This window comes from Sporothrix schenckii (assembly GCF_000961545.1).
Source record: "Sporothrix schenckii 1099-18 chromosome Unknown Cont48, whole genome shotgun sequence".
NCBI lineage: Eukaryota > Fungi > Ascomycota > Sordariomycetes > Ophiostomatales > Ophiostomataceae > Sporothrix > Sporothrix schenckii.
In genome coordinates, this window is record NW_015971149.1 from 1324500 (window position 1) to 1337483 (window position 12984).

The 12984-nt window shown below is 53.2% G+C and overlaps 1 protein-coding gene across 1 annotated transcript; it reads left to right on the plus strand.

The window, feature by feature from the left end:
- Positions 1 to 215: 215 nt before the first annotated feature.
- On the plus strand, positions 216 to 1196 carry SPSK_00859 (molecular chaperone HscB; the record flags this gene model as incomplete). Its single annotated transcript, XM_016727805.1, has 1 exon — positions 216 to 1196. One exon carries the CDS (start codon positions 216 to 218, stop codon positions 1194 to 1196), a length of 981 nt encoding a protein of 326 aa, XP_016584286.1.
- Positions 1197 to 12984: the final 11788 nt, after the last annotated feature.

Consider the following 12984-nt stretch of genomic DNA (forward strand, 5'->3'; position numbering starts at 1 on the left):
CGTCGCCCCCTGCCACGGGGTTCGGCGATGCCAGCGTGCAAGGCCCACCAACGCCCTAAGCCTCGACGTCATATTCTCCCCGCGGGCCTGCCAGCGATCCGAAAAGCTACGTTTTTTTTTCACACGCGAGCCAAAGCTTGCCAGCAACACGACGTCGACAGCCACGAACATCACGACGACACCCACGTCTCCATTTCGCCCACAACAAGCACACAATGCCACGATTCGCAGCATTGCCTGCTCTCGGTCGCGCACCGCTGTGTGCGCAGTGCGCGCGCGCTGCACGCCGCAGTATGGCGCCGACAGCAGCAGCAGCAGAACGGCCGCCCATGTTTACGTCCACGTCTCGCGCCATGACCACGGCACGACGGTCGTTTGCGTCGGCCCAAACGCGCACGTCTCTGCAGCAGTCGCGATGGCTGTCCCTGTTCACCCGGCTGTCTGCCGCCGCGCGCGGCCCACCGGCAACCGATGCGGCGTCGTCCTCATCCCCGTCGGCTGCCTCGCCGTCGGCCGCATCCCCGTCGACGCCGCCCTCGTTCTACGCCCTGTTCCCCAAGACGTTCCCGCACGGCGCGCCCCCCGCTGGGCCCTTTGCCGTCGACGTGCGTGCTCTGCGCACCGAGTTTCTGAGGCTGCAGGCGGCCGCCCATCCGGATTTTCACCATGCGGCGGGCGCAGCCGACGCAGCCGACGCCAGCGATACGAGCGAAGCGAGGACACAAACAGGGACACAAACAGGGACACAAACAGGGACTGGCCACTCTAGTGCCCGCGCCCGCGCCGAGGCGCTGTCGTCGCGCATCAACGAAGCCTACCGCACCCTGGCGTCGCCCCTCTTGCGGGCCCAGTACCTGCTGCGGCAGCGCTTTGACGTCGACCTCGCCAACGACGAGTCGACGCTGACTGGCGACCGTGGCAATGGCAGTGGCGGTGGCAAAGACATGGACCTGCTCATGGCCGTCCTCGAGGTGCGCGAAGAGATTGAGCAGGCCCAGGCCGAGGCGGACCTGGAGCCCGTGCGCGCGGCCAACGACGCGCGCATGCGGGCGAGCGAGGCCGTGCTGGCGGCTGCGTTTGCGGCCGACGACGCGGCCGCGGCACAGCGCGAGGCGGTGCGGCTGCGGTACTGGGTGAGCATTGACGATGCGCTGCGCAACTGGGAGCGGGGCAAGGACATTGTGCTGGAGCATTAGGGACTGCAAGCGAGGACGGGCAAGATGTGTGCTGCGAGAGGACGGCATGCCGGGACATACAGCTGCATCTTGGGACCATCGGCACGGCCATTTTTGTTGATTTGCTGACTGTCTCTGACAAATGCGAGACAGCTATAGAAGTGGCAATATACAACGAGGACGCAACACGATGCCCACAGACCGACTGAATATAGCTAGCATCCTTCATTTGCCCACCACCCTCAACGGGCGAGCCGTGGAGAATGCCGCTTCGCGGTAGTGGCCATGAGATGGACGGATCGTATGGACGAGCAGGTTTTGTGGCACCCGTCCGTGGAGTACAACATACAGCGTGCGACGATATAGGGTCTGTCAAGACCAGCACACCAGACATAGTAAGAGGAGACAAGAGCAAGACGAATAGCAGCCTCGGCATGCCTAATGCAGTATACGAAAAGCATCCGCCGCACATTGTACCCTCCAGCTTGAAGACACGTGGGGGTACGCATGGGGGAACGGTGGATGTGCGGAGTGGGATGGAGGCAACAAAGGTAGCGGGAGGCTTGACAGCGGGATCCTGCAGGTCCGCACGCTGTCCGCATGGCCTGCTTGCCGTAAGCCAAAAACTGCTGCTGAGGCTGCACAGATTGCATGAACAAAAAAGGCGCAAAACAGGGTCACTACGAATAGATGAATGCCATGATGCGTACGGCGTGCTCCAATCTATTCCGTGGTTGTCCAGCCACGACTCAAATCAAAACCGGGCCCTTTTTCATTTCTTGTCTCGCGTCGCCCATTTTCAACCGGCGAGACCTGACCACGGGACCCTTTATGCAAGTCATAGCCGAGGATGGTACGGGGTCAAAGGCTTGTCTAGGCGGCAACGACGCACTCGGAGCAATCAAAGATAGATGACAGGGAGAAGGCCTATGACGCACGATGCGATGGAGAGGGGGGGTAGGAGTAGACTGCGATGTGATATATGATGCGACAGTACTTCGCTTGATGTGCATATTGTACGCATCAAACAAGACAATCAAATGCATCAATGGACGTGGAAGTGGAAGAATACAGCAGGATTGCGCCATTGTGAGGAGCCATGTTTTCCGACATCGTACAGAATACAGATGTCCTGCGTCCTCGGTGGAGAGCAAGACGAACCAGAGTCGACGGAAACGCGGTTGGCACAGCCGGCCAAAACTCCTCAGCACCACAAGGACCAAGAGAGCCAAGACCAGGCACACCAGCCAGGGCAACAAGAACCACGTTTGTGGACTCTTGGTTGTGAGGCACTTGTTTGCGTTGGGTTTTATTTCACGTTTCTTGTCTTTTGTGAGTGGGTGTTTTTTTTTTTTTTAAATGTTCCCAATTCACAATATGTCACACACTAACCGGGCCCGAGCTTCCGTTTATTCACGGTTTATTTCCCGTCGACACCCCTCGACCTCGTCGTGTCGTCCCTGGCTGGGTCCAGAGTCGAGGGATCGTCATGTCGTTGCCTCGCGTGTTGCGCCTCGTTACGGGCATCGGCCTCGTTTGCATAGTGCGATAGACAAAGTGCGAATACGGCGTAGGATATGCTCCATACGAAGTACGAAATACACCCACAAGTGTATGGTTGCAGTGGACCCCATTTCCTGGGAACGGGGAAAGACTGCATGCACTGCAACGCTTTCCCCTGCATATGCCACGGTGGATGTGTCCGGCGTTGTCTTGGACAGCATCCACAGGCCGACCGCGCTGTGAAGATATCTAACCGAGATTCGAGGGGACGATGCCAATACAATTAGTTTGTTTTGTTGTGAGGCGCGTACATAGATAGCACGTAGACTTGGTTACTTTTCTCCATTCTCAATACCTCAAAATGCATGAGCAAGAATCCTGCAACCAAGGAGGCCATCTTCAAAACGTTTATCCCCTTTTATGACAGAGACCTGTGTAAATGCCAACACATCCGCAGCATCCGGCAATTGACGCAAACTGGAGACTGGAGACTGGGTCTCGTTGTATGTTGTAATTACATCCTGATACAGGGGTAGACACTTTGACGGAGCACTGAAGCGTTGCAAAAACGTGGCCGAGTAGCATCCATCAAGGTGTCAAAATTCAGGATTCGTAAGGTAGGGAGATTGGAGATTGGAGATTGGACAATACATCCATAATAATTAATCAGATGGAGGTGGCCAGGAGTCCCTTGCAACTGCAGCATAGATTGCAACATAGATTGCACACCACGACAGTACTGCACCACCAGTCAAATAGTTGCTCTACTAAGGAGGGACCGTTACAAATACTGTCGATGGTCGTCCGATGATCTTTCGGTCTTGACGGAGAGTGCAGTCTCGCCTGAGTGCGAGACACTCCTTTAATTGCTTACTTGTTTGCAATCTGTGTACACTTTATTCCGCTATGCTGCTTCCGTTTTGCTTTCATGATGGGCTGAAAGCAGGTTCTTGGAATGAGAGACGAGCCAATCTGCCCACCTCTCCATGATGCGACGAAAAGTGATGGAGGACGCTGAACGAGTTTGGACAAAGCTTGTAGTGACTCCCTCCTAGACGGGGAACACACGTCATGGTCTTCTCGGCATATGTGTCCATCCTCTGTCCATCCTCTGCCCATCCTCTGTCCTCTCTCGGCCGGCGGTGTGCACATCGTGGGGGTTCGAGCTCCCCCTTGCCCCCAATTCGCCCAAACAGCCGTGTGCTCTGGCCTTGCCAGGCCGCCGTTCCGCGTGGGATGCATCACGGGATGGAAAGATGGAACGATGGCAAGATGGAGGGGGGGGATAACACGGTTATTAAGATAGAGGATCAAAGTTGCAATTAGAGGAGGATGTGCCCATGATGGCCCATGATGACCCATGACCCATGACCCATGACCACGATGGGTGATACTGAGCCGCGCAAAAGGTCAGGGCTAGTCTGGACTGGGCTGGGCCGAGCTCTGCCGTGTCGTCTTTTTCGTCTGTCTCGTCTGTTTCGTCCGCGTCGTCCAGGTCGAACCGGTGTCCAGCTGACCCTGTTTCGGCGGTGAGCCTATTAATTCAGGTATAATAATGTCCTTTTCTCTTGTCCGCTGGCGAGCGCTGCCAATAACACGGCTCTTATCAATAAGACGGGCCGCATTATGGCGCGAGGTTTTTCAGTAGGACCTGATAAACGAGACGGGTTAAAAAAACATCGAATGGCGTCATTCGTATGTACGCTCACAGTGGAGAAGTCGGTCGACGACAGTCACCATGTATTTTCTGACCCGAGCCGTCGCTGTTCGGCGACAGAAACAGCATCTGCATCAGGACTCCGTACGGCGTACAAAGTAGTGGGCGATACGCTCAACCTGGGCACCAACCTTGGGCACGGACGTCCAAGCCAGAAACCACTTCTCCAACGACCAGGCCACACCTTTTGCGCGCAACCAAAACGTCGCGTCGCCACCGCTCGGGCTCGTCAAACGGGATGTGCTAGGAACAAATGGTCGACGGAACCATTGAATCGAGGTTCGAGAAGCTTTTCGAGAAGCTTTTCGAAAACCCTTTCGAAAAGGTTTTGTCTTTAGTCGAGGGCGGCAGACGTTTGAACAAAATAAAAAGAACGTGCGCTGCAGCTTTGTTGCGTACCTTGCAGAACGACTGTCCCTCTCCTAGCAGCACACCTACTTTAGCCCTCTCTGACCATCTCTGACCACCTCGGACCATCTGAGACATGCTGTGCACAGAACGTGCACACGGCCAGTCCGCGTCTGTGGTGTCTGTGAGTTGGGTGCGTTCAGTGTGTTGGGGCGCTGTGTAGTAAATTGCATTCATACGACATGCTTCTTGGAGACACGGAAAGGCACCAGAGCAACTGCCGGGCCGAGAAGAAAAAAGGGGAGACGAACGCGAAAAAAATGGACGGGAGAGACTCGACCGCAACACGTGGGCTCTCGATTCGGTTCTCTATCCGGTCCTCTGCCCACATCACACGACTTGTCCCGTCTGCATTCCTTCTTCCTTCCGCGTCCAGAGCCGCCCACTGTTCCCAGGCAGCAAACATCAAACGGCCATGTGGGCTGCCCCGGGCGTCCAGGAGGGCACATCACGCAGATCGCTGTTGGATCAGTGTTTAGTTTTGGCATGTTTGGGGGACAGGGCGGGACAAAATGCGTGGGGAAGCACGGCAAGCGTTGTGTGATTTTGTGTTTCTGTTCTTGTTCGAAAATAAAATATATGACATATATGCCATATATACCATAAGGTCGAGTGCTGGATAGCCCGATTGGGTAACCCTGTGTTATGAACAGTTCGACGTGGCAGGATCCAACATCGTATCCGCTCACGACGCGCCGTTGTGGTTTCCAGGCGATTGCCACTGCCCAGTCCTGTCGTGCCCGGCACATTCCGTCTGCAGTGCATATGCTCCCTTGCTTCTTGTCTTTTTCTACTTGGTCTCTGCACTGTTTCAAGACTACTGCACTCCAGAATGCAACATTCCGCGTCGACGACAGCGGCCAAGTCTCGACAGTGCCCTCTCAGTGCCCTCTCATCTCTCCAACGGCCGGCTTAGCCCCTTCTGTTCTGCATGACTAGTTCTCTTCAGGTCTCTCCGGCTATACTACTCGCAAACATTGCTGTTTTGAGTTACGCCAGTTTACGGCCAGAAGCGTGTTTTTTGTATCGTGACCTTGAGGCTGTTTATTGTATGTCAGACTGGGAAGGGCAATGTCGACGAACATCTACTTTTGTGCAAAGTGACTTCATAATGCACTGTAGCAGTAAACAAGTCACAGTCACAAGTGTACGCCCACTGACAGGCTCACTGCCTTGGACCCATTTCGCTTGCATCTCTGTTTTGCGTCGCATGGCTGTCCCCATTGTCGATCGCCATCGTATGCGACAGGGCCCGATCCTGGCCTGACTGGCGGACGGTCATTGCGTGTGATGGGAAAATACGATGTAAACCAATCCCAATTTGATGTGCTGGCAGCTTGTACATGTACTCTGTCATTTGTCTGCTGCAAATGCCCCATTACGACCTTGTTGTCAGTTGTTTCCGGCAGTTGCGGGGAGGACTGCCGTTGTTTGTACATGTACGAATTATGCAATGATTTTATTCACGTTGATTTTATTATGTATTGTGTATTTGCAATCCCTGCTTGCAATCCTTGCTTTTTTTCTGTGTTGCTCTTATCCTCTCACATCCGCCTCGGCTATCTTCCGTTTTAGGACAACTTCTTTATGTCTTGTATTTCGCTCTTTGTTATCCCTGTACTCTACTCTCCTATTTTTCGTGACGAAGCACGTTTCGGTCGATGCGCTCGGACCTCTTTTTGGAGAAGAACATTCACGCGACTAAGAAAAGACCACGCGAAAAAAGGGGAGAGCACGGCCAAAGTAGAAAATCAAAAATGGAGAACAAAACAGAGAAAACAACAGGCACACAGACACTCCATATTCTGCCCTCTGTAGTCTGTATTCTGTATTCTGCATTCCGCATTCACAGCTACAAACATCTAGACTTCAAGGTGAAGCAGCAGCATGTGCGACGTCAAGTGATCTGATACATGCTGATCGTTTTGTGGGATGTGTAGAGTAGACAACGCCGTTTCTTTTCTATTTTTTTTGTGTGTCTAAACTGACTCTTACACACGTGCAGCCTTGCATACTCGTGCCTGCATGGCGCCGTATGCAGTCTGTCCTGCACGACTCTGCACCAGTGTGCACGTGGCTCAAAGAGGATGCGTCCGGTACAGCAGACGCCATACAAGAGGACATCACTGGGGAGTGGCTGCACGACCGTACGATGCGAAGAAAGCTGCCAGGGCCTCTTTGGCGCTCGAAGTGACGGCTGAATGCTATGATGTGATAGTCCAGAGTATGTCCATCTTTCTCGTGCCATCTTCTTCTTCTATGGCTTCTCGTTATGCGCAGTCTTGGGCTTGTTTGGCTTCAATATCAGACTCTGTACAAAATATCTTCTTTTTCTCCTTTCCCCCATCTCCCATCACTCTCCTCCCCTCTCCTCGTCACGCCTTACGCCGTAGTTTCCAGTCCGTCCGTGCGCAGAGGCTACGACGTTAGCCCCATGCGACCGTAGTCAGTGGCCAACAGGGGTCAAAAATAGCCCCAACAGAGAGTGACGTTGTCTCCCAAGTCGACTTTTTTCCTTCACCCCTCTGAATCTCCCCTCTCTTCACCTTTCACGTCGCCCCTTTTTGTGCCTCGTTGCCTTTCTACCTTTCTGCCTTTGTTTCTTTTCATCCCCTTGCGCGGTGGCTCTTTGTGCCCCCAACCATCGACGCCTGACAATCTCATTCGTGGACTGACAACTCCGTGTGTCGTAGGCCCTCGCTCTGTAGGGTTGTCTTTGCCAAGGTGGTGGTCTGTGTTCGTCGCTGCCGAGCCATCCTGTATGCAGCCATCCTGGTTTTGTATCTTACTCTTGTCTTGGCCGTCGTCGTCCTGTGTATCTCTGTATGTCGTAATTCCTCCGTAATTTCTGGCCCCTGTCCTGGTTTATTTTGCCAGCCTGGTCGACTTTTCAATCCATCGTTGAGTAGACTATTCGTGTTGGTTGTGCTCATGTAGGCGGTTGACGGTAGGTGGTAGGCGGTCGGCGTCTGTCAGAGAAAGACGGAAGAGATTGAATAAAGAGCACGTCGCAGCAACACGTTTGGATGAACCGGCACTTGAAAGATGAATCGATGCAGGTGATGCGTAAAGTGGTATGCCGTAGATGTTTGTACGACACAGATACATGCAAGGTTGTGCAGGTTCGATGTGTTTTGCGATTTGGTTCTGTCTGGTGGCATCGGTCGTACTTGGGCCACACCCATACTGCCGCCTTTTGTCGCCCAATGCTTCATTACAGATTACTTAGCCTCACCGCATCGTACGTCGCCCATTTCATTAAATCCTGCAAGGCGATCAATGGCGTTTTGGCAAGAAAATATGTCGTAGTAGTCAATGTGTGTACGACGTAATGATTCAAATCTCGAAAATCAAAATAAAAAAGCAGGTGAAATGTCGACTCCAACATCGAATCAGGTCTAGCCCGGCGGAGCACAGTCGTACTTTCCTTGGCGCCCCCCTGCCCTGCGACCGTTTGACGGAACATCGTTTTCTTATCGTGCCACTGGGCATATAACGACAAACCGGTCCGGCCAATGCTGCCCTCCACGTCCGCCAGGCCCAGGGATCGCAACCAGAGACGGATGCCAGGGCCAGGATGGCCGGTCCATGTTGCAGCCCGTCAGAGTCGTAGTCGTACGTCGTCGATGGCCTGTTGGGTGCACGTCACCCCTGGATGTCGTGACGGGGGACGATGCTCATCAAAGTATGCCGACATTCGTACGAATGTATGTGCAAAATAGATGATGTCGGGTTTCGGCCAGTCGGTCACATCTCCGCGAACCAGGTGGCTGTAACCGGGAAGCAAAGGAAATAGTCAGATGCTCCGTACGTCGCGATCAACGGTCAAGCCAGGGACGCGGCAGATGGAGGCCAATCTCCTCCTCGCCATTCGACATTGATCGTCCGTAGTACGATTACACGGATACACTGAGGCTGGCTCCTCGCCAGGAAAAGAAAATAGCCGCAATGTCCGTGTACCTTGGCCTCGTGTGAAGTGAAAGAGTGAAAGGCGGCCCTGCTCTCGCTCTCGGCCCTTTGATCCTTTGCCCCTGGCTCACCTGGACCTCTGTGCGCGCATGATTTGTTGTGTCGTTTTGTCCGTCGTCGTTCGTTCGTTTTTTTTTCTTTATTTTCCTTTTTTTGTCCATATCCTTGATCGTCGCCCCTCTTCATCCCTGTTCTCATACCGTTTCTCCGTACATGCGCATTGCCCTCCGGCAGCGTATCCGAAAATGATCAGTGTTTGTGAGGTAGTGTTTGATTTAACGGCTCATGTCCTGTAATTTGTCTGTCCTTTTTTATTCCTCTTGTCTCCAGCCTCCATTTCTCGGTGTATGACGGTGTGTGCTCAACGTGCATCACGGTACATGCACGTCTTCCCCCATTCCTCATCCCTCGTCCCTATTCCCTCACGTCCCACTTGAAACCAGGTCTAGGCGGCCTCTCAAGCCTCTCGACACAATTGGGGCCTGCCAGTTTCTTTTCATTTTTCTTTACTCGCCTTCGTTTCTCCCTTTGCTTCTTCCTCTTCTTCCCTCCTCCCACCAGCTACTTCTCCACATCCCCACCGATCATCTCGTGCCGCTGTCACTTTTTGACACAACGGACGTGCCTCTAGGCCAGACTAGACTAGACTGTGTTTGAGCACGATCAACACGTCTCTTGACCACAGTCCACCACGCCTTTTGCCCTTTTTCTGACGGCCACCTCTACAAAAGGCTCTCTATTTCGTTCTTTTCTTTTTCCGTTGTCTTGGCATCCACGGCGTTTCCCTTTATTCCCTCGTTTCTTTTCCGTGCTTGTTGACTGTCTGTCTCGAGTTCTGGTTAATTTCTCTTCTGGGCGTTCCGCGTTCTCTGTCTGTGCACCCTCTCTTGCCCCTCTCCCGGCAGGACGACCTCTCTCTCGCGCAATACACTTTATATAAGTCGCCCAAGCTGTACTTTGTCCTCATATAACCCGGACGGACCTTGCCAAGGCCAGGCCACGACAACAGGCCAAGCATCTCGTGGCTGTTCTGTTTGTTCGGTTTGTCCTGTTTTGTCCTGTTTTGTCCATTTCTCTTTCTCTTTTCTCGTTTCTTTCATTTGTTTCCCATTTCCTCCCGCTTCCCGTGTCCTTCGGCCTGTGTTCTCGTCTTCATCTGTCGTCCTTTGCTCGCTTGTGGTGTGCAATAAGGCCCGCAGTCGGTCCAAGGTGGTCCAATTCGACATCCAACATCCAACATCCACCATCCACCATCAATCCACAATCTACAATCTACGATCCACACCCTTCCCCCCCCCCCGTGCCCTGGTCTGCGTCCTTTTTTTGTCTTACACCCTCGTGGCTGCGTTGCACACCCCTCTTTGTTTCTGGCCCTCTCTTCTCCTCTCTTCTACAAAAGTACCCTTCACGTCTCTCCCTTTGACTCGTTAATCCCTGCCTTTCTGCAGAGGACTGCCTTTTTTATGTGTTTGATCGATATTTGATCGTTGTCCATTTGATTCTGTATTTTATGATTTCCGTTTTTGCTAGCCTTCTTTCTCCATTTTCTTTTATCCACTTCCTTAATCATTCTCGTCACCTTTATCTACTTTGCCACTTGCCCTGCAGTGCTTGACTCCTTCAGTCGTACCCCCCGTCTCAGCCAAACTACCTCGCCATCGACCTCTCAATTCGTCAACCTCGTCAACATCGCCAGTTCTCGTGTCCTTACGAGTCCAATTTACTATTTCATCATTCTCTTCCCCACCGCCTCCCCTCCTCCTCCCACCCTCGCCTCGGATCGTCAGTCTTCTCTCGGAAGCCGGCCACTCCCTCTCCCTTAGTTGCACCATCCAGGATCCATCATCCATCGATCCACCTACCTTCTACACCTTGTGGCCCTGTCTCTTGTTGATTGCTCACGCAAGACTCTATATTGTATAACAAGGTGCAGGACAACAGCCCAGGACACCTCGCACACATATCACACACTTCGCTTCGAGGCATCACTCTCGCACATCTACACCCCTCACCGTATCCATCCATCTCTCCATCTCTCATTCTCTCTGGCTCTCCATCTCTCTCGTCTTGGCGCCGATACTCAAGCCGAGACACAAAAAACAGCTCATATCTGCTTCCTCCTTATTCTCGTCCTCCACTATTCGACCAGGCAGAACAGACCGGGGTCCCGGACGAGGCAATACAACAGCGTTTCTCGTCTTTTTTCGTCCTCCTTCATCCCTCTCGTCCAACAACACAGCCGTCACGCAACTGGCTTGGCGTTTCTCGGATCGTTTGGGGTTGGCATCCCCTTTGGTCTTGTCGGCTCTCAAAGCCATCTTGCACCTGTCTCGAGATATATTAAAGACTCCTCTCGCCTCTCGTCTTCTGGACCTCTCAGCCCTCGTCTCTCATCCTCTGTCATCCTCTCTCACCCCTTCATCCTCCTCTACCATCTTTCTCTTCAACGCCAACCACGCTCACTCTCTTTTTAGAGTTCCACCATCACACCACTGCGCCACCATGTGCGACTTTACAAAAAACTACTACATCTACACGTCCTGTGTCGACCCGGGCGCACACTACTTTGGCACCTCCGTCGACGGCAGCCGGAAACACGCGTGTTCCAAAGGGCCGCATGAGCGGTACATTGTCCTGCCGGGGCAGTGTCCTCTGTGTTGTGGATAACCAGCAATGAGCGATGAGCGATGATCGATGACCGACGAGGGACGAGCGAGGCGAGTCGTCAGAAATCGACGAGCAACGCGTCGACAATGAACTCCGCCTCGTCGTCTCCGCTATCCTATCACACTGCTCCTGAGGTGCACAACAAACGCCACTACTGTCAGAGCAACGCCAGAGAGCGTCACAACCGTCCAGCCACCAGAAGGTCGCTTGAACTGCGGTCACGCACCGGGACTGTCACGCGTACAACGCCAAAACGCCTTGACGCGCGGAGCCGGCACTTCTTTACATCACGGACTCGTCCTTTTTCTACGTTGCAGCCTTCGTCTTATGTCGTTTTCTTCCTCCGTTTTCTGCTCGTTTCGTTTTATTATATCCCCTGTTGCCAGCATCCATTGATTGTTTTGGCGGCTTCTTTTCCGGTTTTCTTGTCCAACTTCTAGTCTTTTTTGGTACTTGGAGCGAGGCGCTACAGGATCTTGCGTTTGACTTTATGTTTAATGTTCGTTTTCTATACACTTTCTTATTTTCCCTTTTCCCTCGCCACCCTCGGTGAACCATCACCTCTGTACGCTATGCAAAGACAGTCGTTTCACGGTTTTCTTCATCTTAATATTTGTGGTCGCTGCCACCGGACGACACTTGGGCTCTCCTGGTAGGGCCATTCTTTCGTCGTTTCTCTCGTTGTTTATTCCATTATAAAAGACTACAATAGTGCATTATTACAATACTACAAAGTATCCGTTACTTCAACATGATCTCTTTTGGATTTTCAATCGGTAATGGTCGCTGTCGCTGGCCGTGGTCACAAGGACCTCCATCCACGCCCGACCTTCACGCTGCATTGCCCTGCATCCTTCATCTTCTACAACCTTCCAGAAAGCAGGAGACACGGCACGACCAGCAGGAGGGGAATGGCTAGGCGAGGGACAACACGAAATCAACAGGAGGATCAAGCCAGCCGGGCACATACACGGGGCCAAGAGGGTGTGCACCAGTGTCGTGGCCATCCATCTATGTTGCTATGCGTTGCATGCAGAGGACGTGCAGAAGAGACGCAAAGGACATGGGGACGTTCACAGGACCTGCAGGCAGGATAACCGACGAGAGCCGGGCGCGAAGGCCGGAGGGCCCATCCCTCCAACGGCCAAGAATCCAGGACACCATGATGAGTCTCGACGAGTGAACACGACTGGGCAGCGCACACCCTAATCAGGACACGATCGGACACGACGCACGCCCGGACAATGACAATGACGTCTCTCGTCCATTAATTCATATCGCTTTGCCGACTTGCCCCCCTCTTCACCCTTTGGCTTCTCCTCTCGTCCCTTCACTCGCCCCTCCCTCATCCACACCGGAACCAGGGGGTGGAGCTGGCCAGCTCATCACATATAGGTGCGGCGGGCTATATGGCGACCGGAAAGCACGTAAGACATATGTCGTAGAAGAGGAGACAGAGGGTCAAAAAAGATGGTGTCGGCAGGATAAACAGGCTGTGTTCTGCGGACAGGGATCTCCGAATGGTGGCCGTTGCCTCTCGTCGTC